This window comes from Melanerpes formicivorus, unplaced genomic scaffold, assembly GCF_026170545.1.
Source record: "Melanerpes formicivorus ecotype bairdi unplaced genomic scaffold, bMelFor1.0.p_v2 SCAF_34, whole genome shotgun sequence".
NCBI classification, from domain to species: Eukaryota; Metazoa; Chordata; class Aves; order Piciformes; family Picidae; genus Melanerpes; species Melanerpes formicivorus.
In genome coordinates this window covers 7,197,036-7,223,899 of record NW_027142386.1, presented here as the reverse complement: position 1 = coordinate 7,223,899, position 26,864 = coordinate 7,197,036, and the positions used below count along the sequence as shown (strand labels likewise).

Genomic DNA, 26,864 nt, shown 5'->3' with positions numbered 1-26,864 from the left:
TTTTTTCCTTTCCCCCTCTTTTGGTTCTCTTTTTTCCTTTCCCCCTCTTTTGGTTCTCTTTTTTCCTTTCCCCCTCTTTTGGTTCTCTTTTTTTCTTTCCCCCTCTTTTGGTTCTTTTTTTCCCCCCTTTTTTTCCTTCCTATTTTTGTTTATGGTTCCCCCCCTTGTCCCCCTTTTCCTCCCTTTCATCGTCCTTTTTCTCCCCCCCCCCCCCTTTTTTTCCCATTCCCCCCTCCTTTTCCTTTTTTTTTCCCCCTTTTTTGTTTGTGCTTCCCCCCCCCATTTTTTTTACTTTATTGTTTTCCAACTCCTTTGGACTTCAGCTGTGGTTTGTTTGGGTTTGTTTTTTCCCTTGCTTCCGTGAGGATTCATTTGGACAAGGTTTTTAATGACATTCCACTGATTTGAAACTTTTTTGCTCGAGGTTGACTTCAATAAATCGTTCTGAATGTTCCAACGACCAAAGGCTTTTATTTGTTTTGCCTTTTCTTCTCAGCGCTTTCGGGGGGGCTGGGGGTCGGTCTCTTCTCCTTAGTGAGAGAGGGAGAGGAAATGGCCTGAGATTGTGCCAGGGGAGGCTTAGGCTGGGGATTAGGGAACATTGCCGCAGGAGCGGTCAGGGACTGGCCCAGGCTGCCCAGGGAGGTGGTGGAGTCCCCATCCCTGGAGGGGTTCCAGAAACCTGTGGCCATGGCAGCTGGGGCCATGGTTTGGTGCCCCTGGTGGGGCTGGGCTGATGCTGGACCCGCGGCTCGCAGAGGCCTTTTCCACCCTAAGCCCTTCCACCATTCGCTCCCCGGCAGGGGCTGCCTGCTCCCGGGGAAGGCTGCGGCCGGGCTGAGCCCTCCCAGCTCCCGGGGCGGGAGGGAAGGGGCCGGTCGCTCCGCTTGGCGTTCCGCTGCCGGCGTTCCGCTGCCGCTCCCGGCTCGGGGCTGCCGGTCCCGCTCCGCCCCGGGAGCGCCGCCGCCATGTTGCGGGCTCGGGGCCGTGCGGCGGAGCTGGCGGCGGAGGCGGCGGTGCGGGGGCTGCTGCTGGCCGCCTTCGTGTGAGTGCGGCCGGGGGGCCCGGGGCTGCGGGGGGCGGGCAGGCAGCGCCCGCCCGGGCTGCGCCAAGCGCAGCGGCTGGGGTCCGGGTCCAGCCCCAGCCCCGGCCCCGGGGTCACGTCCTCCTGTCCTCCCCAGGGTGATGGAGTTCCTGCCGCCCTTCCAGCGAGTGCTGCAGCCCGAGGAGATGTGGCTCTATAGGAACCCCTACGTCCAGGCGGACCACGTCCCCACCGTGCCCATGCTGGTGAGTCCGCGGCGGCCCTGCCTGTACCGCGGGGCTTTCATTCCCGAGGCTCCTTCCGAAGCAAAGCTGAAGGACTCTTGTTGCAAGTATCTCTGGCTCTTGATGGATGCTTTTGAACCTGGGATGCCGAGCGGGCAGCATCTCTAGGCAAGGAGTCGGGGAGGGCGGCGGGGGGATGATCTCTGAGCTCACCAAAGCCACACATCAGCTTTGTCCTCTTGTTTTCAGCCCTTATCAGCCAGGATTGCCTTTGGGATTTTTAGCTAAGTTTGCACAGACCGGTGAGGACTTCCTGCTCATCTGAGGGTGACAGGAGGGGAGGCTCTGCTCTGGGGAGCAAGGGCTCAGGCAGGGTTACAGCCCGGGGTGGGTTCTGCTTTCTGGTGGGTGGAAGGGACAGGCTGCTGCTTGGCTGTGGGGAAGGAAAGCACAAAGTGCCTCTGAGCAGCTGCTGTGGTGAGGCTGAAGCCTGCTGCACTAACACCTCTCTCACCCTTCTCCTTTGGGGAAGTTCATTGCCTTTCTGTCCCCCTTATCCGTCATTGTCCTGGCGAGGCTCTTCATGAACGCTGACCAAGATGACACAAGGGAAGCCTGCCTGGGTGAGCTCCTCCTTGCCCCAGAGGGTCTGCCCCCAGGCTGTGAGCTGCAGCCCCCCAGGGTCTGCCCTGAGGCTGTGAGCTGCAGCCCTGTGAGGGTCTGCCCCGAGGCTGTGAGCTGCAGCCCCAGAGGGTCTGCCCCGAGGCTGTGAGCTGCAGCCCCAGAGGGTCTGCCCCGAGGCTGTGAGCTGCAGCCCTGTGAGGGACTGCCCCGAGGCTGTGAGCTGCAGCCCCAGAGGGTCTGCCCCGAGGCTGTGAGCTGTAGCCCCCCCAGGGTCTGCCCCGATGCTGTGAGCTGCAGCCCCCCAGGGCCTGCCCCGAGGCTGTGAGCTGCAGCCCCAGAGGGACTGCCCCGAGGCTGTGAGCTGTAGCCCCCCCAGGGTCTGCCCCGATGCTGTGAGCTGCAGCCCCCCAGGGTCTGCCCCGAGGCTGTGAGCTGCAGCCCCAGAGGGACTGCCCCGAGGCTGTGAGCTGCAGCCCCCCGAGGGTCTGCCCCGAGGCTGTGAGCTGCAGCCCCCCAGGGTCTGCCCTGAGGCTGTGAGCTGCAGCCCTGTGAGGGTCTGCCCTGAGGCTGTGAGCTGCAGCCCTGTGAGGGACTGCCCTGAGGCTGTGAGCTGCAGCCCCCCAGGGTCTGCCCCGAGGCTGTGAGCTGCAGCCCTGTGAGGGACTGCCCCGAGGCTGTGAGCTGCAGCCCTGTGAGGGTCTGCCCCGAGGCTGTGAGCTGCAGCCCCCCGAGAGCAGGGCTCTCACAGCTGAGCCCTTTGCTCTTGCTGGGGCACAAGTGTTGTGCCAGGGGCAGCAAAGCTGAGCTGTGAGGCTCCAGCTTGAGTGCTGCCTGTGCCTGCATGCCCCTTGAAGCTGCAGGCTGGGGTGGGGATGGTGCTGATGGGATGTCTCTGCTCTCTCCTAGCTGCCAGCCTTGCTCTCACCCTGAATGGGGTCTTCACAAATGCCTTGAAGCTCGTTGTGGGCAGGTGAGAAACTGGCACCTTCCTGGGGGGAGAGCAGTGGTAGAGCCACGGTAGCAGGAGCAAGGGCCAGAAGCTGGGCAGGGTGTGGGGGTTCTGTAGCTGTGAAGCTAATGAATCCTGGGGCAGGCCCTGGTGGGGATCTGCTGGCCCTGGGCATCGGTTCCCTGGGCTTGTTGAGGCCTGCAGCAGGGAGCAGCTTTGGCACACCTACGACGAGGGCACCTGGGCATTGGGTTCTTGTTTTGCAGCTCAGTTCCTCTGCCCTGTGGGGCTGGGCAGGGAGGGTCAGCACAGTGCTACCCCGGGGGGTAAGGGCGGTGAGGGCAGTGCCCTGCTGCAGCAGAGCTGGGCGCAGCGCTCAGCTTTGGCCTGGGCACGGAGCTGCGCTGGGGGCGGGCAGGGTGCCGCTCCTCAGCACCACACACCTGAGCACTGTGAACCCTCTGCCTGCCCTAGGCCTCGGCCAGACTTCTTCTACCGCTGCTTCCCGGACGGCCGTGCCAACGCCCAGCTGGCCTGCACCGGCGACGCTGCCGCCGTGGCCGAAGGCCGCAAGAGCTTCCCCAGCGGGCATGCCTCCTGTGAGCCCCCTGACCCCAGACCCAAACCCAGACCCTGCCCCAGACCCTGCCCCCTGCCCCAAACCCAGACCCTGCCCCAGACCCTGCCCCAAACCCAGCCCCTGCCCCAAACCCAGACCCTGCCCCCTGCCCCAAACCCAGACCCTGCCCCCTGCCCCAAACCCAGACCCTGCCCCCAGACCCTGCCCCCAGCCCCAAACCCAGACCCTGCCCCCAGACCCTGCCCCCAGCCCCAAACCCAGACCCTGCCCCCAGCCCCAAACCCAGACCCAGCCCCAAACCCAGACCCTGCCCCCAGACCCAAACCCAGACCCAAACCCAGACCCTGACCCCAGACCCAGACCCTGCCCCCAGACCCTGCCCCCAGCCCCAAACCCAGACCCAAACCCAGACCCTGACCCCAGCCCCAGACCCTGCCCCCAGACCCTGCCCCCAGCCCCAAACCCAGACCCTGACCCTGCCCCCAGACCCTGCCCCCAGACCCAGACCCTGCCCCAAACCCAGACCCTCACCCCTGCCCCAAACCCAGACCCTGCCCCCAGACCCTGCCCCCAGACCCAGACCCTGCCCCCAGACTCTGCCCCCAGACCCAAACCCAGACCCTGCCCCCTGCCCCAAACCCAGACCCTGCCCCAAACCCAGACCCTGACCCCAGACCCAGACCCTGCCCCCAGACCCTGCCCCCTGCCCCAAACCCAGACCCTGCCCCAAACCCAGACCCTGACCCCAGACCCTGCCCCAAACCCAGACCCTGACCCCAGACCCTGCCCCCAGCCCAAACCCAGACCCTGCCCCCAGACCCAACCCAAGGGCAGGCCAGCCTGGGCCTGCTGCCCTGCACCCCCTGGCTTTGGCTGCCCCCTTTGGCCTGTCTGGGGGCTGCAGCTCTGCCCCTGCTCCGGGGCTGCAGCTCTGTCCCTGCTCCGGGGGCTGCAGCTCTGCCCCTGCTCCCGGGGCTGCAGCTCTGTCCCTGCTCCGGGGGCTGCAGCTCTGCCCCTGCTCCGGGGGCTGCAGCTCTGTCCCTGCTCTGGGGGCTGCAGCTCTGCCCCTGCTCCGGGGGCTGCAGCTCTGCCCCTGCTCCAGGGGCTGCAGCTCTGCCCTGCTCCGGGGGCTGCAGCTCTATCCCTGCTCCGGGGGCTGCAGCTCTGTCCCTGCTCCCGGGGCTGCAGCTCTGCCCCTGCTCCGGGGGCTGCAGCTCTGCCCCTGCTCCAGGGGCTGCAGCTCTGCCCTGCTCCGGGGGCTGCAGCTCTATCCCTGCTCCGGGGGCTGCAGCTCTGTCCCTGCTCCGGGGGCTGCAGCTCTGCCCCTGCTCCCGGGGCTGCAGCACTTCCCCTGCCAAGCCATGTGGGGTGGGGGACGCCAGCATCACCTGGGAGGGGCCATGCTGCCCAGCTCCTCCTTGCTGGCAGGGTGGGGGTCCCCAGGGCTTGTGTGGGCAGGGTGGAGGGGAAGGCCTCCTGAGGCCCCAGCAGGGCTGTGGGCCGCACTGAGGCAGCCTGGCTTGCCCTGCAGTCGCCTTCTCCGGCCTGGCCTTCTCTGCCTTCTACGTCGCGGGGAAGCTGCGCAGCTTCGCGCCGGGCCGGGGCGCCAGGGCCCTGCGCCTCTGTGCCTTCCTCCTGCCCCTCTTCCTCGCCACCCTCATCGCCGTGTCCCGCACCTGTGACTACAAACACCACTGGCAAGGTGGGCAGGGTCTGCCTGGGTGGCACCGGGGCTCCTGCTCGGGGCCAGCTGGGGGAGTTGGGTTCGCTCCTCTGGGGAGGGTTTGTGCTGTTGCCTGCGAGCTGATGAGGCCCTGGAGGTGGTGGCTCTGCCCTGCTCTGCCCTGCTGAGACCACATCTGGAGTTCTGGGTCCAGCTCTGGGCTCCCCAGCTGGAGAGGGACAGGGATCTGCTGGAGAGAGTCCAACAGAGGCTGTGAGGATGAGGAAGGGACTGGAACATGGTGTGAGGAGGAAAGGCTGAGAGCCCTGGGGCTGCTTAGCCTGGGGAAGGGAAGGCTGAGAGAGGATCTGAGCAGTGTCTATAAATATCTGAAGGGTGGGGGGCAGGAAGGGGCCAGGCTCTTGTCAGTGGTGTCCTGGGATAGAGCAAGAGGCAATGGACACAAACTGGAGCCCAGGAGGTTCCACCTCAACAGGAGGAGAAACTTCTTTGGTGTGAGGCTGCTGGAGCCTGGAGCAGGCTGCCCAGAGAGGTTGTGGAGTCTCCTGCTCTGGAGGCTTTCAAGAGCTGGATGCATTCCTGTGTGACCTGCCCTGGCAGGGGGCTGGGCCTCAGTGATCTCCAGAGCTCCCTTCCAAGCCCTGCCGTTCTGTGATGCCTTTCTCTTTGTTCCATACCTCCATGCCAAGCTTGGCTTTGTAGCCAAGGGTCACACTGCCAGTCCAGCTCAGCTCTGGGCAGGCTGAAGGGCTGCAGCTGGAGGGTTCAGTTGTGACCTTTGGGAGGGTAGAGGGAAGTTAACTCTCCTCTGCTCTTGCTCACAGATGTGTCAGTTGGCTCAGCAATGGGCTTGGTGCTTGCCTACCTCTGCTACAGGCAGTACTACCCTGCTCTGACAGACTCCTCCTGCCACCAACCATTCCTGCACAAACCCAGGCAGCTGCCAGCACACCCAGAGAAGGCTGCAGCAGCTTCCAGCTTCGGGCTGGATGTGTAGAGACAGCTCTGCCCTGTCCTGCCAGCAGCTCCCCTGCTGCTCCTCCAGTGCTGGGGTAGGGGGAGGCTCTGGGGAGCCCCAAGAAGTGGCTGCAGCCAGGATGGACCTGAAGGCCAAGCAGTGCTGAGCTGTCCTGCTCAGGGGGCTGTGCTGCTTCATGAACTGAATCCTGGGGGTGCCTCTCTCTCCCTGCCTGCTTGAAGCGTTGCTCAGGGCAGCCTGAGGGAGGGCAGCCCAGTGCCAAGGCTGCTGAAGCAAGAACCGGAGCAGTGGGACAGCCTGGTGGGCCCTGATCCAGTCCAGAAGATTCCTCTCCCTCCAGCCCAGCTGTGCTGCCCCAGCCCTTCTGCCAGGAGCCTCTGTCCAGATGAAGTGCAGGACCTGCCCCTTCACTGGAGTGAGGAGCACAAGGTTGTGGTCTTTAAGCCCAGGAGCTGTGGGGCAGAGGGAGGCTGCAAGCAGGCTGCCTGGTCTCTGCCTTCTGTGCCAGCCCTGGCTTTGCAGTGTGCCAAATAAAGGAGCTGAATTTTCCTGCTGCAGGAGCTTGCCTTGCAGGCCTGGCCCTGCTCTGTGCCAGCCTCTTCCCTTCCCTGCAGGGGCTGCCAGGTGGCTCTTGGCTCTCCACCTCCTTCCTTGCAGCATAACCAGCTGTGAAGAGAGGAGGTCCAGAGGCGGCCTTGAAGATGATCAAAGAGCTGGAGAGCAGAACCTCTGCTGTGGGCACAGGCTGGGAGAGCTGGGGCTGTGCAGCCTGGAGGAGGGAAGGCTCCAGGGAGACCTCAGAGCTGCACTTCAGTGTCTGGAGGAGACCTGCAGGCAGGCTGGGGAGGGACTGCTCAGAGGGGCTGTGGGGATAGGCCAAGGGGCAGTGGTTTGGGACTGGAGGAGGGCAGAGTCAGGGTGGACATCAGGAGGAAGTTCTGCACAGGGAAGGTGGGAAGAGGCTGGCACAGGCTGGTGGTGGAGGCTCCATCCCTGGAACCACTCAAGATCAGCCTTGATGGGGCCCTGAGCAACCTGCTGTGGTTGGAGGTGTCCCTGGGGTTGCACAAGATGACCTCTGAAGGTCCCTTCCAAGCTGATGCAATCTGGGAGCCTGTGACTAAGCAGCAGACAACTGCAGGGTCTCAGAGGTGGCTGCTTGCCTGCACCAATTCTGTTCCCACAGAGGGGAAGGGCACAGCGGTGCAGAGCAGCCCGGGGCAGAGCTGGGCACCCCGGGGCAGAGCTGGGCAGCCCGGGGCAGAGCTGAGCAGCCCGGGGCAGAGCTGGGCAGCCCGGGGCAGAGCTGAGCAGCCCGGGGCAGAGCTGGGCAGCCCGGGGCAGAGCTGAGCAGCCCGGGGCAGAGCTGGGCAGCCCGGGGCAGAGCTGAGCAGCCCGGGGCAGAGCCGAGCAGCCCGGGGCAGAGCCGGGCAGCCCGGGGCAGAGCCGAGCAGCCTGGGGCAGAGCTGGGCACCCTGGGGCAGAGCTGAGCAGCCCGGGGCAGAGCTGGGCAGCCCGGGGCAGAGCTGAGCAGCCCGGGGCAGAGCTGGGCAGCCCGGGGCAGAGCTGAGCAGCCCGGGGCAGAGCTGGGCAGCCCGGGGCAGAGCTGAGCAGCCCGGGGCAGAGCTGGGCAGCCCGGGGCAGAGCTGAGCAGCCCGGGGCAGAGCCGAGCAGCCCGGGGCAGAGCCGGGCAGCCCGGGGCAGAGCCGGGCAGCCCGGGGCAGAGCTGGGCAGCCCGGGGCAGAGCCGAGCAGCCCGGGGCAGAGCCGGGCAGCCCGGGGCAGAGCCGGGCAGCCCGGGGCAGAGCTGAGCAGCCCGGGGCAGAGCTGGGCAGCCCGGGGCAGAGCTGAGCAGCCCGGGGCAGAGTGGTGCTGAGCAGCCCAGGGCAGAGCTGGGCAGCCTGGGGCAGAGCTGGGCAGCCTGAGGCAGCAGCCCAGGGCAGAGCTGAGCAGCCCGGGGCAGAGCTGGGCAGCCTGGGGCAGAGCTGGGCAGCCTGAGGCAGCAGCCCAGGGCAGAGCTGAGCAGCCTGGGGCAGCAGCCCAGGGCAGAGCTGAGCAGCCTGGGGTAGGCCTGGTGCCAGTGCTGCCTTGTCCCTGGCTGTGTTCTGTCACCAGGGGCAAAGGTGAGGCCGAGGCAGAGCAGGCTTCCTGTGCCCCTCCAAGCCCAGGGCAGCTCAGCACTGCAACCACCTCCAGCACCACCTCAGCAGCTTGCCTCTGGCCCTGCAGCCTCACCACCAGCTCCAGGAACAGCTTCTTCCTTTTCCCCCCCTTCAGACTGGCCAGCCAACTCTCCCAGGCCAGCCTGCCCCCCAGCCAGGCACAGGCACAGGCAGCTGCTTGTTCACTTTGGCTTTTACTGGAAAAGACATTAAATAACATTTCAAACGTGGTTAACTTCTTCTTCTTTGCCTTTTTCCCCTTTTTTTGTGTGGTTTTTTTTAAACAAAGTGCATAACTCCAAGAGCTGATCCTCAGAAGTGTCCCAGGGCCAGACCAGTCCTTCTCTCCCACTCCTGCAGGAGACCCCTCGCAGCAGGCAGCAGCTGAGGCTCAGCAATGCCTCCTCTTGCAGTCAGGTAAAGAGTTTCCATTGCCTGGGGGTGGGGGAGGGAGGCAGGGAGGGAGGGAGGGATGCAGGCTCCACACAAAACCTTTCCCATAGTGCAAATGATGTGCAGTGGAGAGCAAAAAAAAACACAAACCAAGCCCCAGGCTGTGGAGAAAAGGCTCCTGAGCCCATGCAGGGCAGCAGGCAGGAAGGGGAAAGTGGTTTGGTTCCTCCAAAGGCTTCCACAGCAACGACCTGACACAGCCCTGAGGCTCTGCCCCTGCCCTGCCTGCAGGCTCCAGCCTCAGCTCAAGCTGGGGTGGCCTGGGAGGGGTTTAAGGTCATCCTGGGGGGATTTTGAGGTCGTGCTGGCAGGGTTGGGGTTGTCCTGGCAGGTTTGGGGGCTGGCCTGAGGGGTTTCAGGTCAGTCTAGAGGGATTTGGGGTCAGCCTGAGGGGTTTCTGAGGTTGGCCTGAGAGGTTTTGGGTCATCCTGAGGGGATTTAGGGTCAGCCTGGGGAGTTCTGAGGCCATCCTGAGGGCTTTGGGGTCAGCCTGGAGGGGTTTGGTTGGAAGGGAGAGGATCACAGGAGCCTCTCTGGCCCTGTCCCCCTTGGAGCAGGGCTGGCACAGCAGAGAGCAGAGCTGCTGTCATTCCTTCACAGGGTCACTGGGATGCAGTGCCCAGAGCCTACAGCTGAGCTCCCCCTCTGCTGGCTGCGTTTTGTGTACTTGAAACCCAGCTCAGTGACTGCAGCCTGGCTGCAGAGATCCTGTGGCCACCCTGCCAGCCAGAGACTGCAGCAGGATGGCAGCAAACTGCCCCCCCAGGCTCCCAGCCGCTGGGATGGTGCTGGGCAGCCGCTGGGATGGTGCTGAGCAGCCGCTGGGATGGTGCTGGGCAGCAGCCGCTGGGATGGTGCTGGGCAGCAGCCGCTAGGATGGTGCTGAGCAGCCGCTGGGGTGGTGCTGAGCAGCAGCCCCTGCGATGGTGCTGAGCAGCAACCCCTGGGATGGTGCTGAGCAGCCGCTGGGGTGGTGCTGAGCAGCAGCCCCTGCGATGGTGCTGGGCAGCAGCCCCTGCGATGGTGCTGGGCAGCAGCCCCTGCGATGGTGCTGGGCAGCAGCCGCTGGGGTGGTGCTGAGCAGCAGCCGCTGGGATGGTGCTGAGCAGCAGTCCCTGGGATGGTGCTGAGCAGTCCCTGGAATGGTGCTGAGCAGCAGCCGCTGGGATGGTGCTGAGCAGCCGCTGGGGTGGTGCTGAGCAGCTGCTGGCGTGGTGCTAAGCAGCAGTCCCTGGGACGGTGCTGAGCAGCAGCCGCTGGGATGGTGCTGGGCAGCCGCTGGGATGGTGCTGAGCAGCAGCCGCTGGGATGGTGCTGAGCAGCAGTCCCTGGGATGGTGCTGAGCAGCAGTCCCTGGGATGGTGCTGGGCAGCAGTCCCTGGGATGGTGCTGGGCAGCCGCTGGGATGGTGCTGAGCAGCCGCGGGGATGGTGCTGAGCAGCCCCTGCGATGGTGCTGAGCAGCCCCTGCGATGGTGCTGAGCAGCAGCCGCTGCGATGGTGCTGAGCAGCCCCTGCGATGGTGCTGAGCAGCAGCCGCTGCGATGGTGCTGAGCAGCCCCTGCGATGGTGCTGAGCAGCCGCCGGGATGGTTCTGAGCAGCAGTCCCTGCGATGGTGCTGAGCAGCCGCTGGGATGGTGCTGAGCAGCCCCTGCGATGGTGCTGAGCTTTCCCCTCCAGCCCAGCCGTGGTTTGAGCTGGAGGTGAATCTTGCAGCTGAAGCTGGCTGCCAGCTCAGTCCTCACAGGGTGCCCAGGGGGTGCTGGGTGAGGGTGCTGAGAGGTCACTGCCAACAGTGCACAGCAGGCAGCAGCGCCTGGGGCCAGTGCCCACCAAGAGGCCACTCTCAGAGGAGGTTTTAGGGCCCAGGCCTGCCTGGCACGGCCCCGGGGGTGTATAATGCACACAGCAGCAGCTCCAGGAGGTGACACCTTGCAGCTCAGGCCTGGAGCCTGGGCTTCACCTCCCACTGCCCACAGCCTTCCCAGCTGCTGCTCTGGGGCCAGTCTCAGCATCTCCTCAGCTCCACAAGGCTGCTTGGGCTCTCTCCCTGCTGGGTGGTTAAGGCTTTTTGTTTCCTTCTGTTCCTCAAGGTGAGCAGCTCTGAGCTTCCCCTCTGAGCTAGCAGCTGCCCAGGGGGGATCCTAGCCCGGATGGGGATCCTAGCCCAAGGGGGTCCCTAGCCCAGGGGGGTCCCTAGCCCAAGCAGCTGCTCTGCTCCAGGCTGCAGGAGCCACTGCCATCAAGTCAGTGCTGGAGGCTGACAGTGCTGTGTCACCACAGGCAGTGCCAGGGCAGGTGCTGGCTGTGTCTGAGCAGCGCCAGGGCAGGTGCTGGCTGTGTCTGAGCAGCAGGTTTTGCCCCTCAAGAGTTTTTGGTTGCTTTTGCTTTTCCCCCACCCAACCCCACTGAAGATGGAGGAAAGCCTTAGCTCCAGGTAGCAGCAGGTACTGGGAAGCAGCATGCAGGGGACAGCAGCAGAGGAGAGGGGAAGGCAGAGGCCATCTGGACTTTGCTGGTGGGCACTCAATTGAGTGGGATCTAAGGAAGCAGAAGGCAGGAGTAGCTGCACTGGGAGCAGAAACCACACAGTCCTGGAACTGTTGGGGCTGGGGAAGTCTCCTAAGATCATCCAGCCCAACCAGCCACCCAACCCCACCATGGCCACACATTTCCTGAGCCCCTCCAGGCATGGGGACTCCACCCCCTCCCTGGGCAGCCTCTGCCAGTCCCTAACCACTCTGGCAGCACAGAAATTGTTCCTGATTCCCAACCCTCCCCTGGCACAGTTCCAGGCCATTTCCTCTCCATCACCTGATCCTAGGCAGAAGAGTCCAACCCCCTCCTCAGCCCAGCCTCCCACAGCCAGTGCTGGGCTGGGAGAGCAAACCCCAGGGCTGTGCCTCACACCTCATCCACCCTCACTCAGACAGCAGCAGAGGGGGAGCTCAGCCCTGGCCCTGCCCTGCTCCACCCCCACCTGGAAGGAACATTCAGCTGAGGAGGCTGGAGTGTGAGCTCTGCTCACTGCTTGGCTGCCTGCAGTGCCTGGAGCCATGCAGAGCTGCTGCCCTTGGCTGCAGCAGCAGCAGCAGGAGGCTGGCAGCTCTCCTCCTGCCTGGGTGCTTGTGTGCAGGAGAGGAAAGAAGCCAAATGTGAGCCCAGCTGCTGCCTTAGTGCTGTGAAACCAACCCCAGGGTGGCAGGGGTGGTTGGAAGGGACCTCTGGAGATCATCCAGTCCACCCTCAACTCCCTCCAAAGGCCCAGGTGCCCTCTGAGGCATCCCGGGGCAGCCAGAGGCAAGGGGACTTACATCCAGCAGCCAGAGGAGCACAGGCTGCTCACTGGCTTCCCGGCAAAGGCTGGTCCAGTGTAATGCCTTGTGTCTGGTAGATCTCCTTCAGCACCAGCAGCACTGTGTCTTCTGACTCCCTGCAGCAGGAGGAGGCCATGGCAATTACAGGGGGCACTTCCCTCCCCCCTGCCCGGGTGTCTGTGGTGGTTATGGGATGGATGCAGCACTCAGCAAGCACCAGCAGTGAGCAAGCAAGGAGAGGAACCACCCCGGGCCCCCTCCTCCACCCCCTGTATCCACCTCACAGGCAGGGGCAGAGCTTTGCTCCTCCGAGGCTCTCCTTCCAGCCTTGGCTTTCAAAGGGCCTCTGCCGCCCCCCCGGGGCCCTGGCAGCCCGGGCAGCCCGCAGGAGCTTACCAGTAGCAGAGGTGTCCCTGCAGGGCGAACAGGTACTCATTGAAGCTCTCGATCGGCTTCTCCTGCAGCACGTAGTCGATGCGGTTGCCGCCGTTCAGCCTCCCCACGTTGATGGGCGGAGGCTCCTCCCGCGCCGGGGCAGGCTCCTCCGCCTTCGGCTCTGCCGGGGCGAAGGGCTTCAGCCGGGGGCCCCAGCAGGCAGGGAGAGAGCACAGCAGCAGCCTGCCTGCCCTCCCTCCCTCCTGCCTGCCCTCACTCCCTCCCTCCCTCCTACCCTCACTCCATCCCTCCCTCCCGCCTGCCCTCCCTCCAGCCTGCCTGCCTGCCTGCCTGCCTGCCCTCCCTCCCTCCTTCCTTCCTTCCTGCCTGCCTGCCTGCCCGCCCTCCCTCTCTCCAGTCTGCCCTCACTCCTTTTAGCCTGCCCGCCCTCCTTTTAGCCTGCCCTCCCTCCTGCCTGCCTGCCCTTCCTCCAGCCAGCCTCGGGGCAGAGGAGAGGCATCTGAGGCGCTGGGACCTTGCCCCTGCCCCGGGGCTCTCCTGGCAAGCTGCATGGCAGGACAGAGCTGGGGAAGGGCAGCAGGCTGCTGTGGGGAGCTGAGAGCACGGAAGGCTGGGCAGGCAGGGTGCCTCTCCTCCCGCTCCACAGCCAGATGCCTGCACAGCTCGGAGGCTGAGCAGAGGCTGGGGCCGGATGGCGGCACGGGAGGTACCTCCCGGCACGGCTGCAGGGCCCCCAGCCCCCTGGGCAGGTCACCGAGCTGCAGCCCCACCCGGGGAGACCGACCTGGCTGCTTCTCCGCCCCGGGCTCCGCCTCCAGGGCGGGCTCGGCGGGGGCAGGCTCCAGGGCGGGCAGGGAGGAGCGGGTGAAGGACTGCCAGGCCACCCGCAGCGACCCCAGCAGGTTGTTCTTCAGGTCCAGGCTCATGCGGCTCAGCCCCTCCTTCAGCTCTGAAAGGCAGCAGCCAGGGCATTGGTGCTGGGCTGGGGGCTGAGCACCGGCCCCGCACGGGCTGCCCCTGCCCTCACCTAGGTGCATCCTCTTCCTGCCCTTGTGGTGGGGCAGCAGCATCGGCTCGAACTCCACCTCGGGGACGATCATGGGCTCGATCCTGTAGGCCACTGGGTCAAACTGGAGGGAGGAGGAGGAGGAGGGGAGTGAGGCAGGGCTGGTGCTGTGTGCATGGCACACGGGAAGGCTCCAGCTCCCACACCTACAGGGTGGAAGATGTTGAAGAAGCCTTTGCAGGTGGGCAGGCTGTAGTTGGGGTCGATCCTCTTCACCCCTCGCACCGTCAGGAACATCCCAATGGGAGACCCAAAGGCGAAGAAGATGGAGGGCTTGTAGTTCAGCTGAGGGTAGTTGGCTGAGACCTGGCAGAGAGGGACACCCAGGCTGGCTTCAGGAGACACCTGTGGGTGTGAGGAGGGCCTCAGCACAGGGCTGAGCCTGGCACTTACCTGTCCTAAGCCAACGTCCCGGTAGGGGCAGCTCCTGCTGTGCTCCCTGCTGTGCTCCCTGCTGTGCTCTCTGCTGTGCTCTCTGCTGTGCTCTCTGCTGCCCAGGTCCTGCTCTGATGGGGACCCAGCCTTGGCTCCCTGCTCCTTGCTGTGCCCAGGAGCTGCTGCTGCATTCTGGTCCTGCAGCAACACAACCAAGAGCCTCTGAGTGAGCTCAGCAGCTGCATCCTTCAGAACCAGGGCAGTCTGGGATCGTGCAAGAGACCTTTTAAGACCATCAAGTCCACCCCAGCACTGCCAAGGATGGTCTTGGCAGCACCATCCTTCCCCAGCTGAGCACCTTGCCAGCTGGCAGCACCACCTTCAGCCTCTCCCACCACTACCAAGTCCTGACCCTTGCAGGCCACAGGACAAAGGGACCCTGCAGGAGGGCAGCACCAAACACGAGCCTGAGAGCTGCCTGAGCAAGGCTGGCCTGAAAGGAGGAGGTCAGGGTGCCTGGAGGCTGCTCCCAGGTGGGGAAGGGTGTGAGGGGGATGGGACCTGCATGAACCCAAGCCATGCAGCAAGCAAACCTGCATCTCCTTCTGGGAGCTGATGTAGTTGAGCAGCTTCATCCTTGGTCCTAAGGGGATTCCCATCTCTTTCAGGTTTTCCTGCACACACAGGAACTGGAAGACAAGCAGCAGGCATCAGCAGAGGTGTGCTGAGGCAGCTCTGCCCTAGCCCTGGTCCTGCTACACTCTTCAGAGCCCTTTCATGGGTGAGTGACTCAGGAGGATGTGCACAGGGTGGGAGGACTGGGAAGAAAAGCAGAGAGGGAGCCCCAGAGGCAGCACAGCAGGGCAGCTCCATACCAGTGCCTGCCTGTCCATTTTCTCCTTCTCAAAGAGGTCACAGTACTCAGACAGCTCCAGCTTCCTCAGGACTTCTTTTACCTCCTCCACACCCCTGTTGCTTGAGGTTGTCCTGGAGCCCTGTGAATAAAAGGGACCATGCTTTGTGCTCCCTTATGCCTTCCTGTGCATTTTGGACTCCCTTCCCCTGCCCCAGGCAGAAGTCAGAACCTGGTGTGATGCTGCAGCAGCACAGCTCCCCATGGCAGCACCCCCCAGAGGGAGGGGAGAGCAGGAGCACCCCCAGAGAGAGGGGAGAGCAGGAGCACCCCCAGAGGGAGGGGAGAGCAGAAGCACCCCCAGGGAGAGGGGAGAGCAGGAGCACCCCCAGAGGGAGGGGAGAGCAGGAGCACCCCCAGAGGGAGGGGAGAGCAGAAGCACCCCCAGAGAGAGGGGAGAGCAGGAGCACCCCCAGAGGGAGGGGAGAGCAGAAGCACCCCCCAGAGGGAGGGGAGAGCAGCAGCACCCCCAGAGAGAGGGCAGAGCAGGAGCACCCCCAGAGAGAGGGGAGAGCAGGAGCACCCCCAGAGGGAGGGGAGAGCAGAAGCACCCCCAGAGAGAGGGGAGAGCAGGAGCACCCCCAGAGGGAGGGGAGAGCAGAAGCACCCCCCAGAGGGAGGGGAGAGCAGCAGCACCCCCAGAGAGAGGGCAGAGCAGGAGCACCCCCAGAGAGAGGGGAGAGTAGGAGCACCCCCAGAGGGAGGGGAAAGCAGGGGCACCCCCCAGACCCCTGCAGCCCATGGGCAGCTCCTACCTCTGCACTCTGCTCCTCCTGCTCAGGAGCAGCTTTCTGGTTTGTCAGGAGGTCAAACAGAATCAGTGAGCCTGGAAACAGGAACAGGCAGACAGAGCATCAGCCTCTTGCCATGGGAAAGCCCTCAGCTGCCAACTCTCTGGGACCAGAGACCAGTCCCCTTCACAGAATCCCAGGCTGCCAGCTTGGAAGGGACCCCAGGGATCCTCAGCTCCAACCTTCCTAGGTCACAGCAGAGCTGCAGTGAGCTGGGCCCAGCACCCTGGCAAGCTGAGGCTGCAAAGTGCCCAGTGGAGAGGACTCCACTGCTTCCCCTGGGAGGTGACTCCAGTGTCTGACTGTGCTCATGGGAACATTTTCTTCTGGGGCCCAGCAGTAGCTTGTCCCCATCCCCCCTGTCTGTTCCATCAGACCCCTTGTGAAGAGACAGACTCCACCCTGCTGGCAGCCACCCTCGATGGTGAGCAGATCTCCCCTCAGCCTTCTCTTCTCCGGGCTGCACAGCCCCAGCTCTCAGCCCTTCCTGCCAGGGCAGGGCTGCCAACCCCCTGAGCACCCTGGGGCCCTTCCTGTCGCCAGCCAGGGGCCGGCAGGGGAGAAGCCCTCACCCAGGCTGTGCCCCGCGATGGAGACCCCCCCCGTGAAGAGGGGGTTCCTCTGCAGGAAGAGCTGGTAGAGGCGATTCATCTCCGAGGCCACCGTGTCCACGATGGTCTGGCAGTAGGTGGAGCTGTTGTAGAAGAAGACGTCCAGGATGGTGTCGTTGATGAAGTGCCGCAGCCGGTTGATGCTGGGCAGAGTGATTCGCTCCAGGTCACTGCGGGAGGAAGAGGAGGAGAGAGGCAACTGCAGGGCGAGCTGCCAGGGAACCCCAGCACCCTTCCAAAGGCAAAGGGCAGCTCACAGGGGGAGTACCACCGGCTCAAGGGACGCGATGGTGACACCCAGAGCCTGGGCTCACGCACAGACCGAAGGCAGAGCACAGCCTGGGCAGGAGTAAGGAGCAGGCCCTGCCCTCTCCCTTGCCTGGGGCACTGCAGAGCAGGGCACTCCACTTCCAGAGGCCCTTAGCAAGGTCCCTCCTGCCACTGGCCAGGGCAAGGCAGAAGCCTCCTGCCCAGCTGTGTGCTGAGCAGAGCAGGCTCCTGCTCTCTGGGGCTGTGGCAAGATGCTGGTGGAGCTCTGTGGGACCCTTACCTGTCCTGCTCCCAGCCCTCAACACTCGCAGCAGCCACCAGCAGCAGCAGAGTGCGGGCAGGAGGGGGCTGGCTGTGTGCTCTGCCACCCCAGGGGCAAGGAGGAGCTGGCTGGCAGGGCACTTACACATCCACCCCCGTGGAGTGGAGGGAGCTGTGCCAGTTCACGGGCAGGAACTCCACGCGGCCGATCTGCTGCTGCTCCTGGGCCTTCTTGAAGTGTGCTTGCAGCATGCTCAGGGAGACATTCCTGAAGTCATTCACTGGAAAAGAGCACCAAGGCTTCCTGGGATCCCCCTGCCTGCAGGGCAAGCCTGCTGCAGCAGCACTGCTTAATCAGCTCAAAGAAAATCCCAGCGGGGTCTGGAAGCTGCTGCTGCCTTAAGGCCCTGAGTCCTGAGCCACCAGGCCAGGGGAGGGCTCCACACCTGTGGCTGCTGGGCCTGGCTGCCCCAGCCCACAGGGCAGGGCTCCCAGGCAGCAGTGGGGACGAGGAAGGGCAGTGGAGGAGTGGCACAGAGGGATGTGGTAAATGACTTTGAGCTGACTCAGTGCTGAGGGAGGAAGGTTGACTTCCTTCACTTCACCTGGTCAGCAGCCTGGAAAATTGTCTCACCAGAGGCACAGCTGCAAGAGGCTGCAGCAGGCACATACTCTGTAGAACCCAGCTAGAGCCTGCTGTGGAAAACCTCAGCTGCCTTGAGTGCAACCAGTTAAAGCCTGCTGGGCTTGCAGGCAGCTCACTGATCACCTCTCCTACAGACCTGAAGCACTCCCAGCCAGGGGCAGAGCAGAGTTTGGTGCCCTGCCCCCAGGACTGATCAGCAGTGAGGGCTTGGAGCAGCCTGTAGGAGCAGTGCCAGCCCTCACACACTCCCCTCCAGGGGAGAGGATTCACTGCACCAGAAGCAGCATCTCTGCCTTGGGATCCAAAAGAAAGTTGGGAGGCTGCCTCTTAGACTTCACCCAGTGAGATGAAGCCGCAGCAGGAGACTGAGCAGGTTGCCAGTTGGCTCAGGAGGGGTAGAGTCAGCTGGAAAATCTCTGTCCAGTGTGGGGAAGTCCCTGCTCAGAGCAGCAGCAGCAGCAGCAGCAGCAGCAGCAGAGTGCTGAGCAGTGGTGGCCCCGGAGCTGTCCTGGCTCGGTGAGTGCTGCATTCACCCTCCCCTCTGCAGGCAGCAGATTGCAGCCTGCTGCTCGTGGGGGCGGTCTGGGGGTGCTCTGCCACGGTCGCTGCAGGTGCTGGGGAGGGTGGGTGGTTGTGCCAGGAGCAGCAGCAGGGCAGAGCAGCCCCGGGCAGGCTGCCACCTACCGCACTGCACGATGCTCCGGAAGCGGATGTCGCAGGCCGGGCCGATGCCGTGCACCACGAACACCAGGTGGTCAATCTGCAGGGGCTCTCCTGAGGAGTGCAAGGGAGAGGAGAGCATCACTTCATGGAGAGCTGGCCCGCTGGAGCCACGTGCTCTGCAGCACAGCAGAGCCTCCCATCCTCACCTCAGCCAGGCAACAGACTCCTGAGTGGGTGCCTAAAGGGTTGTGGGGTCCAGGATCACAGAGTGGTTGGGAGAGACCTTCAGGATCCTCCACTCCAACCATTCTCAAACTCTGTCCCGGCTGGGGCTGAGCCCTGGCCCTCAGCACCACATCTCTGCCTCTTTGAAACCCCTCCAGGGCTGGGGAGTCAGCCACCTCCCTGGGCAGCCTGGGCCAGTGGTTGAGAACCCTTCCAGTGAAGAAGTTTCTTCTCATGTCCAACCTAAACCTCCCCTGGGGCAGCCCGAGGCCATTTCTTCTCATCCCATCACTTGTTACTTGGGAGCAGAGCCCAACCCCCACCTGGCTCCTATCTCCTCTCAGGGAGCTGCAGAGAGCAATGAGCTCTCCCTCAGCCTCCTCTGCTCCAGGCTGAACACCCCCAGCTCCCTCAGCTGCTCCTCCCCAGCCCTGCTCTCCAGGCCTTGCCCCAGCTTTGTTGCCCTTCTCCTGACCTGCTCCAGCCCCTCAGTGTCCTTCTTGGAGTGAGGGCCCCAAAACTGAACCCAGAAACTCAGGGTTCTGAAGTGTTTGTCCTGCTAAATTCAGCTGTGGGTGGATCCAGAGTGAGAGCAGAGGAAGGCCAGGTCCCCCCTGCTGTGACCATGCTCCTTCTGCAGCAGTGGATGGTGCTTGGTCCCCCTGCCATGGGTCATGTTCAGCATGGGGCAGGGCAGGAGCAGGAGGCCACCCAGCCCTATGTAGGTAGAACCAGGAGAGCTACTTCTTGTTCTCTGCTTCCCACACACCAGGGCTGTGCAGGTGCCCTCCCCAGGGCATGCAGGGTGGAAGATCAGGGCTTGGGCAGGAGCAACCACCTGTCCTCACCATGGGGACCTCCTGAGGCTCAGGGACAGCTGGGAGGGGACAGAGCTGATGGGCAGGACACGTGCCCAGAAGGTCACCAGCAGGCAGGGGGTGAACCCTGTGTCCTACCACGGGCAGAAACTCCTCCATGAACACAGCCCCCAGGAGCCCAGGGGGGGTTCAGGCCCTTCAGCAGCTCTCTGCTGGAAGCACTTCCCACACTCTGCCTCCTCTGCAGCCCTCCCTGTGCCAGGGAAGCTTCTGACAGCCTCTCAGTTCCCTTCAGCACAAGAGTCTGGGGGGTGCCTCCCTTCAGAAGGATCATGGAAGCCTGTGTCTCTTGGGGCTAGCTTGGGAGCCTCTGGAGCTGTGGGAGGGAGGGTTGGGGATCTCACCATTGGGGATCTCAGCAGCAATGTTCTCCACTCCTCTCTTCACGGTTCGAGGTCGCCCTTGCTCCGTGGGAGTGGAGCCCCACTCGTCAGAGCTGGCCACTGGCTGGTAGTGCACCATCAACTGCAGGTAAACAGGAAGAGCCTCTCCTCAGGCTGGGCCAGGGCAGGCACGGCAGAGCTTTGGCTGCAACAGCTGGCAGGTGACAGGGGGTGGTACCAGGCTGCCACCAGGCTGCCACCTCTAACCATGCTGGCACCAGTCCCTTTGCACCGAGGCAGCAAAAGGTGTGCTGAAAGGACACCTCCAGGGGGGACACCTCCGGGGGGACACTTTCAAGGGGGACACCTTCAGGGGGGACACCTCCAGGGGGACACTTTCAAGGGGGACACTTTCAAGGGGGACACCTTCAGGGGTGACACCTCCAAAGGGGACACCTCCAGGGGGGACACTTTCAAGTGGGACACTTTCAAGGGGGACACCTTCAGGGGGGACACTTTCAGGGGGGACACCTCCAAGGGGGACACCTCCAGGGGGGACACTTTCAAGGGGGACACCTTCAGGGGTGACATCTTCAGCCCTCTGCTCTGGCACAGGGCAGTGCTGCTTGGACAGAACTGAATTCCCAGCAGACATGGTTGAAAGAAACAGCAGAGAATGCTGGAGTCATGGAAGGGTTTGGGGTGGAAAAGGCCTCCAAGGTCATCCAGTCCAACCAGCAGCCAACCCCACCCTGGCCCCAGGTGCCATGGCCCCAGGTTTCCTGAACACCTCCAGGGCTGGGGACTCCCCCACCTCCCTGGGCAGCCTCTGACCACTCTGGCAGCAAAGCCATTTTTCCTAACCCTCCCCTGGCACAATTCCAGGCCATGTCCTCTTTATCCTAGGGAAAAGAGACCAACCCCCAGCTCACTGCAGCCTCCTTCCAGGGAGCTGTAGAGAGCAATGAGGTCTCCCCTCAGCCTCCCCTTCTCCAGGCTAAACAACCCCAGCGCCAGGGCATGGAGACAGAGCCTCCAAAGAGCTGCAGGGACTTTCTTGCTGGTCAACACAGAGACCCCCAAGGCCCTCCTCACCTTTGGGTTGTGCAAGATGATGACTTCCCTGCTGGGGGACTCCAGTTTCTTCTTCCACTCATCCTGGGTCACAGCAATCCTGTAAGCTTCCTAAGGGAAAGAATCCCCTCCTGTGAGTCAGCTGCAGGCCACCTGGGCCACACCTCACCCACTTAATGGCATTTCTTATCAGGGGACTTTGTGAAAGAGCAGACAAATCATCCTGGGGCAGGCTGGGGGAGCAGCAGGGTCACCTGAGGTCCACCTGCTGGAGAGCTTCTGGGAAGTCCCCACTGCAAGAGCAGCAGCAGCAGCCTGCCCCTTGCATTCAGATGTGAAGCTTGCTGTGGAAATGTCTCTTTTTCTACCTCTGTTCCCCTGTCTCTACAGAGAGAGCTCCCCAAAGATGAGTCTCCAGCACAGGCCACCCAAGCCTCCACCCCCACCACATCCAGCATGTCTCCTTGATGAGGGCTTCTCCTGCTCACACTCACAACTCCCTTGGCTTTGGAGAAACCATGAGCACAGTGCTGACAAGGAGAGCCCAGCTGAAGTGGCAGGGGCAGGAGAACACAGAGCAGAGCTGCCAGAGCCAGGCTGCCAGCGAGGGCAGAGCCACCTGGCAGCTGGTGGGCAGCAGAAGGATGGTGAGGTGCCCTGCTGGATGAGGGCAGGAGGAGGGGGAAGCCACCAGCCCCAGCAGGCTGGGAGCAAGACTCTGGCAGTGTTCAGTTCTGTTAACCAGCTGTGCAAGCCCCCAGCCAAAGCCTCTTTGGAGTTCATGTCCTCAGCCTGGCCGCGGTGCCAGGGGCCCCGTGCGGAGTTTGGGCTGGCAGGGCCCGGGGTCTGCCAGCCAGGTGCCCAGGTGCAGCCAGGCAGGGGGGGCTGGTGCTTACCTCCAGCTCTTCACTGAAGGCCTCTGAGTAGGGGATGTACTTATTGTCCTTGTCCCCCTTGTAGAACCAGGTGCAGCGCCGCACCTCCGCCGCCTCCTCCTCCCAGTACACCGCCAGGCGCTGCCGCTGCCGCAGCCGCACGTCGTACCTGCCCCCCGAGGTGGGCACCACCACCTCTGCCTGGGCTCTCCCTGCAGGAACACAGGCCTGCACTTACTGCTGCCAGGGCCAGCCAGCTGTGAAGCCCTCCCAAGGAGAGAGGGACGAGGCTGTGGGCAGGACACACAAGGCACAGGAGGAGCAGCAGTGGGCGGCGATGTCCTCCATGCCCGAGCACAGAGCAGCGACGGATGGCAGCCCAGGGGGCATGGCTCAGGCCAGGCAGGAGGCAAGATGAAGGCATTAAGGCACAACCATCCTCCTCTCGAGTTCAGCCACACTGCAGCCTGCCAGTGTTTGAAGGGGGCTGCAGGAGAGCTGGAGAGGGACTTTGCAGAGGGCCATGGAGGGACAGGCCAGGAGGTGATGGCTTCAGCCTGGGAGAAGGGGCACTGAGAATGGACTCTGGGAGGAAATTCTCCCCCAGGAGGGTGGTGAGGCACTGCAGCAGGCTGCCACAGAGGCTGTGGAGGTCCAAGCCTGGAATTGTTCAAAGCCAGGTTAGATGGCACCTTGGGCAACTTGGGCTTGTGGCAGGGGGGTTGGAACTGGGTGATCTTTAGGTCTCCTTCCAACCCAAACCATTCCAGCACTCCGTGACTCTTCCTCCCTCTCCCAGAGGGCTCAGTGTGCATTTGTGGCCCTGTGCTTCACATGGAGGTGCAGCTCTCCACCTCCCTGAGCCATTCCCCCCCAAAAGGGACAGCTCCCCCCAGACTCCCACACCAGACCTCAGCTTTGCTTCATTCTGCTGCCTTTTGGCCCTGCCCTCTGGCCAGGCTGCTGGCAGAGGCCCCGTGCCAGGCTGTGCCCAGCTCAGCTGTGGTGCTGAGGACCAGTGGCACAGCCTCTAATCTGAAACTTCCTGGGAGAGGGAGGATGGGAGCAGCTGTTGGGCAATGGGTGCTCCACAACCCGTGGGCAGGGGGTGCCCTGGCAGCAGCAATGCTTTCAGCCCCATCCCAGCAGCAGGTCACACAGGGGGTGCTGGTCAGCAGCAGGAGGGTCTCACTGCAAGCAGTGCTGCTGCTCTGAGCAGGATCCAGGAATTCCCCAGCAGGATCCCTGCCATCCTGGCAGCTCTCCCCTTGGCACCAGATGGCTATTTTGCCATCTGATGGTGTACATTCTGGGGGTCAGACCACCCCTTGCACCCTAACTGCTGCCTTCCTCCCGTGGCTGCAGCACTAACAGCAGGCACCTTGCCGTGGAAGAAAAGAAAGTCCCAGTTTAAAATTCCCAAGGGAAAATTGTGCATCCCTGCAGGAAGCTTTGGATGTGCCTGGGGAACTTCCCTGTGATGCCCACAGAGTGCTTCCCCCAGCCACACACCTGAGGCTGCCCCACTGCCCTCAGCCCCTGGCCAGCTCCTTACAGTGCTGCTGGGAACAGCTGTTGGGAAATGTTAGAAGGGAGATGAAGCTGGGGAAGGGTCTGGAGAGCAGGGCTGGAGAAGAGCAGCTGAGGGAGCCTGGGGTGGTTTACTCTGGGAGAGAGGAGGCTGAGGGGAGACCTCATTGCTCTCTGCAGCTCCCTGAGAGGAGGCTGGAGCTAGGTGTTGGTGGTGTTGGTCTCTTCTCCCTAGGAGCAGGGGATAGGAGAGGAAATGGCCTGAAACGGTGTCAGGGGAGGGTTAGGTTGGACACGAGGAACAATTTCTGCCCTGCAAGAGTGGTCAGGGACTGGCAGAGGCTGCCCAGGGAGGTGGTGGAGTCCCCATGCCTGTTGGTGTCCCAGAGCCTGTGGCCGTGGCACCTGGGGCCGCGGTGGGGTTGGGCTGAAGCTTGGACCTGAGGATCTCGGAGGCCTTTTCCACCTGAAGGACAACCCAGCAGCAATGACAGGAGCCGGGGGCAGGAGCGCTGCCTGCCGGGGGTGGCGGGGGGGGGAGTGCTGCGGTCCGACCCCCCGGGGCAGCCCCCCCAGGGCCGATTTGCCCCTACCTGAGCCGTACGCCTCCTCCAGCCGCTCCGAGTCCTGGCTGCTGAAGGGGACCCACCGCTCCCTGCCGTCCGTCACCCTGCAGTAGAACCAGTGCGGCACCACCGGCTCGTACCCGCCGCCGGGCTCCGGCTCCGCTCCCTCGGCGCGGCCGCGGGGGGGCTGCGGCTGCTCGGCGCCGGCCATGGCGCTGCCCCTGCGCACGCCGCGGGGCTTCGCGACCCCCGGGCACGCTCCCCGCGCCCCGCCCGGGAGACGCTGCCCAAAGCGGGGGGCGTCGGGGTCGGACCCCGCCGGCGTCCCTGCGTGCCCCCCGCCCACGCGTGTCCGCGGGTGCGCAGCTCCCGAGCCCGGCTGGCTGCGGCCCGAGCCCGGCTGCGGCTCCTCCTGCGGCCCGGCCGCAGCGCAGGCCCCGGAGACCGCCCAGCGCGGGGCGGTGCTGCCGCCCGGACCGGCCCCGCCGCGCCGCCGTCAGCAGGGGCGGACCTGCCTGCAGCCGCCTGCTGGCCCTGCCTGTGACTGCTGGCCCTGCCTGCAGCCCTGCCTGTGACTGCTGGCCCTGCCTGCAAGCCTGCCTGTGACTGCTGTCCCTGCCTGTGACTGCTGTCCCTGCCTGCAGCCGCCTGCTGGCCCTGCCTGCAACCTGCCTGTGACTGCTGTCCCTGCCTGCAGCCCTGCCTGTAACCAACTGCTGTCCCTGCCTGCAGCCCTGCCTGTGACTGCTGTCCCTGCCTGCAGCCCTGCCTGTAACCAACTGCTGCCCCTGCCTGTGACTGCTGTCCCTGCCTGTGACTGCTGTCCCTGCCTGCAGCCGCCTGCTGGCCCTGCCTGTGACTGCTGGCCCTGCCTGCAGCCTCCTGCTGGCCCTGCCTGTGACTAACTGCTGTCCCTGCCTGCAGCCGCCTGCTGGCCCTGCCTGTGACTAACTGCTGGCCCTGCCTGCAGCCCTGCCTGTGACTGACTGCTGTCCCTGCCTGCAGCCCTGCCTGTGACTGACTGCTGTCCCTGCCTGCAGCCGACTGCTGGCCCTGCCTGTAACTGCTGGCCCTGCCTGCAGCCCTGCCTGTAACCAACTGCTGACCCTGCCTGCAGCCGACTGCTGGCCCTGCCTGCAGCCCTGCCTGTGACTGACTGCTGTCCATGCCTGCAGCTGACTGCTGGCCCTGCCTGCAACCCTGCCTGTGACTGACTGCTGTCCATGCCTGCAGCTGACTGCTGGCCCTGCCTACAACCCTGCCTGTGACTGACTGCTGTCCCTGCCTGCAGCCGACTGCTGGCCCTGCCTGTAACTGCTGGCCCTGCCTGCAGCCCTGCCTGTAACCAACTGCTGGCCCTGCCTGCAGCCGACTGCTGGCCCTGCCTGTGACTGCTGGCCCTGCCTGCAGCCCTGCCCGAAGCCTTACCTGCAGCCACAGCTACCTGCAACCCTGCCTTCACCCCCTGCCTGCAGCCCTGCCTGCAGCCTTACCTGCAGCCCTGCCTGTAACCAACTGCTGTCCTTGCCTGCAGCCAACTGCTGTCCTTGCCTGTGACTGCTGTCCCTGCCTGCAGCCCTGCCTGTGACTGACTGCTGGCCCTGCCTGCAGCCGACTGCTGGCCCTGCCTGTGACTGCTGGCCCTGCCTGCAGCCCTGCCCGCAGCCTTACCTGCAGCCCTGCCTATGACTAACTGCTGTCCCTGCCTGTGTCTGCTGTCCCTGCCTGCAGCCCTGCCTGTGACTAACTGCTGGCCCTGCCTGCAACCCTGACTGTGACTGCTGTCCCTGCCTGCAGCCCTGCCTGCAGCCTTACCTGCAGCCCTGCCTCTGACTGCTGTCCCTGCCTGCAACCCTGCCTGTGACTGCTGTCCTTGCCTGCAGCCTTACCTGCAGCCCTGCCTGTGACTAACTGCTGTACCTGCCTGCAGCCCTGCTTGCAAGTGCTGCCTACAACAGCTACCTGCAACCCTGCCTTCACCCCCAGCCTGCAGTCCCCCTCCCCACACACCCCACCCCGTGTAAGAAGCCTCTGCTTGCAATCCCTGCCCGCAGCTCTGGGGAGGGTGTTGCAGCCCTCACAGCTGGCAGAGGCCCACATGGGTTGGTGCCCAAAAATCATCTGGGGCAGGTGATGCCAGTGCTAATGAGGCCTCTCTCACCTGAGCTTTGCCTTGGGGCAGCTCATTAGGGCCCTGAGCCGGATGCAGGCGGGCAGGGTGCACAGCCTGGGCAGGGTGCACAGCCTGGGCAGGGTGCACAGCCTGGGCACGGTGCTGGCTGCCTCCCACGGGCAGGCATTTGAGCTCTGCAGCAGAGCCCTGGCTGAGGGTTTGTTCTCTGATCTGTCCCTGCCCCTTTTGCCTGAGTGGGGATTTGAGAAACTCTCTTCCCGTGGTGGAGAAGCAAGAGGCAACCCCAGGAGAAGAGTTTGGTTTCTGTAGGGCTCAGCCTCAGGGTGAACAGAGTCAGGCTCCCTAATCCGGGGGGGTTGTGATGTGTGTGGGGTGCTGTGAGAGCCACCAGTTGCCAGGAATTGTCCTCCCAGTGCTTCCCTCCAGCGTGGTGGTTACTGGGTGGGGAGGTTGAATCCTAGAATTGTTAAACAGTTTTGGTTGGCAAAGACCTTTAGGATCATCAAGCCCAACTCTTGGCCTAAGACCACCAGGAGTGGTGGCCAGAAGTGCTAACCCCCACCCCCACCCCCCCTGTGTTTTGCACCCATGGAGCACATGGCTGCACCCCATGCCATGCAGCCTGGCCCATGCCAGCTCGCTGCTGTCACAGCTTCTCTCTCCTTCCAGGCACCAGCCAGGCCCTGACCCACTTTGGTCCTGCTCTGAGAGGAGGGGAGGTGGTGAGGGTGGCTGTGGTTACGTCAGCAGGAATCTCTATGGGATCCAGTGGAAGGTTTGTCCTGATCCCTGACTCGGCTTTGCGGGGAGCACATCAACCCCACCACCCTTCCAAGGGACTCAGACACATCCCAGGCAGCCAAATCCACCCTCAGATCTGTCCTGCCAGCCAGACCCCTGTGTGGCACCTGCCCCTTCAGCCCACTTGGTAGCATCCCTCCCTGTGCTGGAGGTTTCCATCAGCCTCTGCCAAGTCCTTCCCACACTTACACCTCTGGAAGAGGAAATGCTGGGTGGGAATGCATCACCTGGATAGGCTCAGCACCAAAACACCAGGGAAGAAACTCCCCTCCCCCTTCCCCCTCCTGGCTTGTGCCTGGCTGCAGTGCCACGTACACACTCTGTTTTCCCTTTGGAGCAGATGGAAGTGTCCTTACCACATCCCCACAGCAGGAGACCTTTGTGCCAGTCCACAGAGCACTGGTGATGCAGCAGCTGAGTGCTGGGTGGGTTGGTTTGGTTGGGTTGTTT

At 63.8% G+C, this 26,864-nt stretch overlaps 2 protein-coding genes across 5 annotated transcripts; one reads left to right on the top strand and one right to left on the bottom strand.

Annotated features, from left to right (window-relative positions):
- Positions 1–849: 849 nt before the first annotated feature.
- On the top strand, positions 850–8,459 carry PLPP5 (phospholipid phosphatase 5). Of its 2 annotated transcripts, XM_068156745.1 has the most exons (7): positions 880–1,045; positions 1,182–1,290; positions 1,802–1,892; positions 2,800–2,863; positions 3,317–3,441; positions 4,954–5,124; positions 5,931–6,638. In XM_068156745.1, exons 1-7 carry the CDS (start codon positions 969–971, stop codon positions 6,101–6,103), a joined length of 810 nt encoding a protein of 269 aa, XP_068012846.1. In that variant the 5' UTR covers positions 880–968; the 3' UTR covers positions 6,104–6,638. The 2 variants fall into 2 exon arrangements, with proteins under 2 accessions (XP_068012847.1, XP_068012846.1); XM_068156746.1 differs by lacking the exons at positions 4,954–5,124; positions 5,931–6,638 and adding an exon at positions 8,200–8,459 and having other exon boundaries at positions 850–1,045.
- Positions 1,020–26,864, bottom strand: DDHD2 (DDHD domain containing 2). Of its 3 annotated transcripts, XM_068156743.1 has the most exons (18): positions 26,771–26,864; positions 23,507–23,583; positions 21,405–21,595; positions 20,530–20,619; positions 19,456–19,576; positions 18,030–18,119; positions 16,845–16,980; positions 16,130–16,338; positions 15,522–15,592; positions 14,729–14,848; positions 14,447–14,542; positions 13,872–14,051; positions 13,629–13,784; positions 13,440–13,542; positions 13,197–13,361; positions 12,413–12,572; positions 12,014–12,132; positions 8,422–8,681 (listed from the first exon to the last, which is right to left on the bottom strand). In XM_068156743.1, exons 1-17 carry the CDS (start codon positions 26,773–26,775, stop codon positions 12,042–12,044), a joined length of 2,061 nt encoding a protein of 686 aa, XP_068012844.1. In that variant the 5' UTR covers positions 26,776–26,864; the 3' UTR covers positions 8,422–8,681; positions 12,014–12,041. The 3 variants fall into 3 exon arrangements, with proteins under 3 accessions (XP_068012843.1, XP_068012844.1, XP_068012842.1); XM_068156742.1 differs by lacking the exons at positions 8,422–8,681; positions 26,771–26,864 and adding an exon at positions 1,020–1,702 and having other exon boundaries at positions 23,507–23,889; XM_068156741.1 differs by lacking the exon at positions 26,771–26,864 and having other exon boundaries at positions 23,507–23,889.

Coding starts and splice junctions, on each gene's coding strand:
- PLPP5 (XM_068156745.1), top strand. CDS start 969: ATGTTGCGGGCTCGGGGCCGTGCGGCGGAGCTGGCGGCGGAGGCGGCG. Junction 1,046..1,181: donor CTGCTGCTGGCCGCCTTCGT/GTGAGTGCGGCC, acceptor TGTCCTCCCCAG/GGTGATGGAGTTCCTGCCGC. Junction 3,442..4,953: donor CCCCAGCGGGCATGCCTCCT/GTGAGCCCCCTG, acceptor CTTGCCCTGCAG/TCGCCTTCTCCGGCCTGGCC.
- DDHD2 (XM_068156742.1), bottom strand. CDS start 23,690: ATGGCCGGCGCCGAGCAGCCGCAGCCCCCCCGCGGCCGCGCCGAGGGA. Junction 21,596..23,506: donor GGAGGAGGCGTACGGCTCAG/GTAGGGGCAAAT, acceptor GTGTTCCTGCAG/GGAGAGCCCAGGCAGAGGTG. Junction 20,620..21,404: donor CCTTCAGTGAAGAGCTGGAG/GTAAGCACCAGC, acceptor TCTTTCCCTTAG/GAAGCTTACAGGATTGCTGT.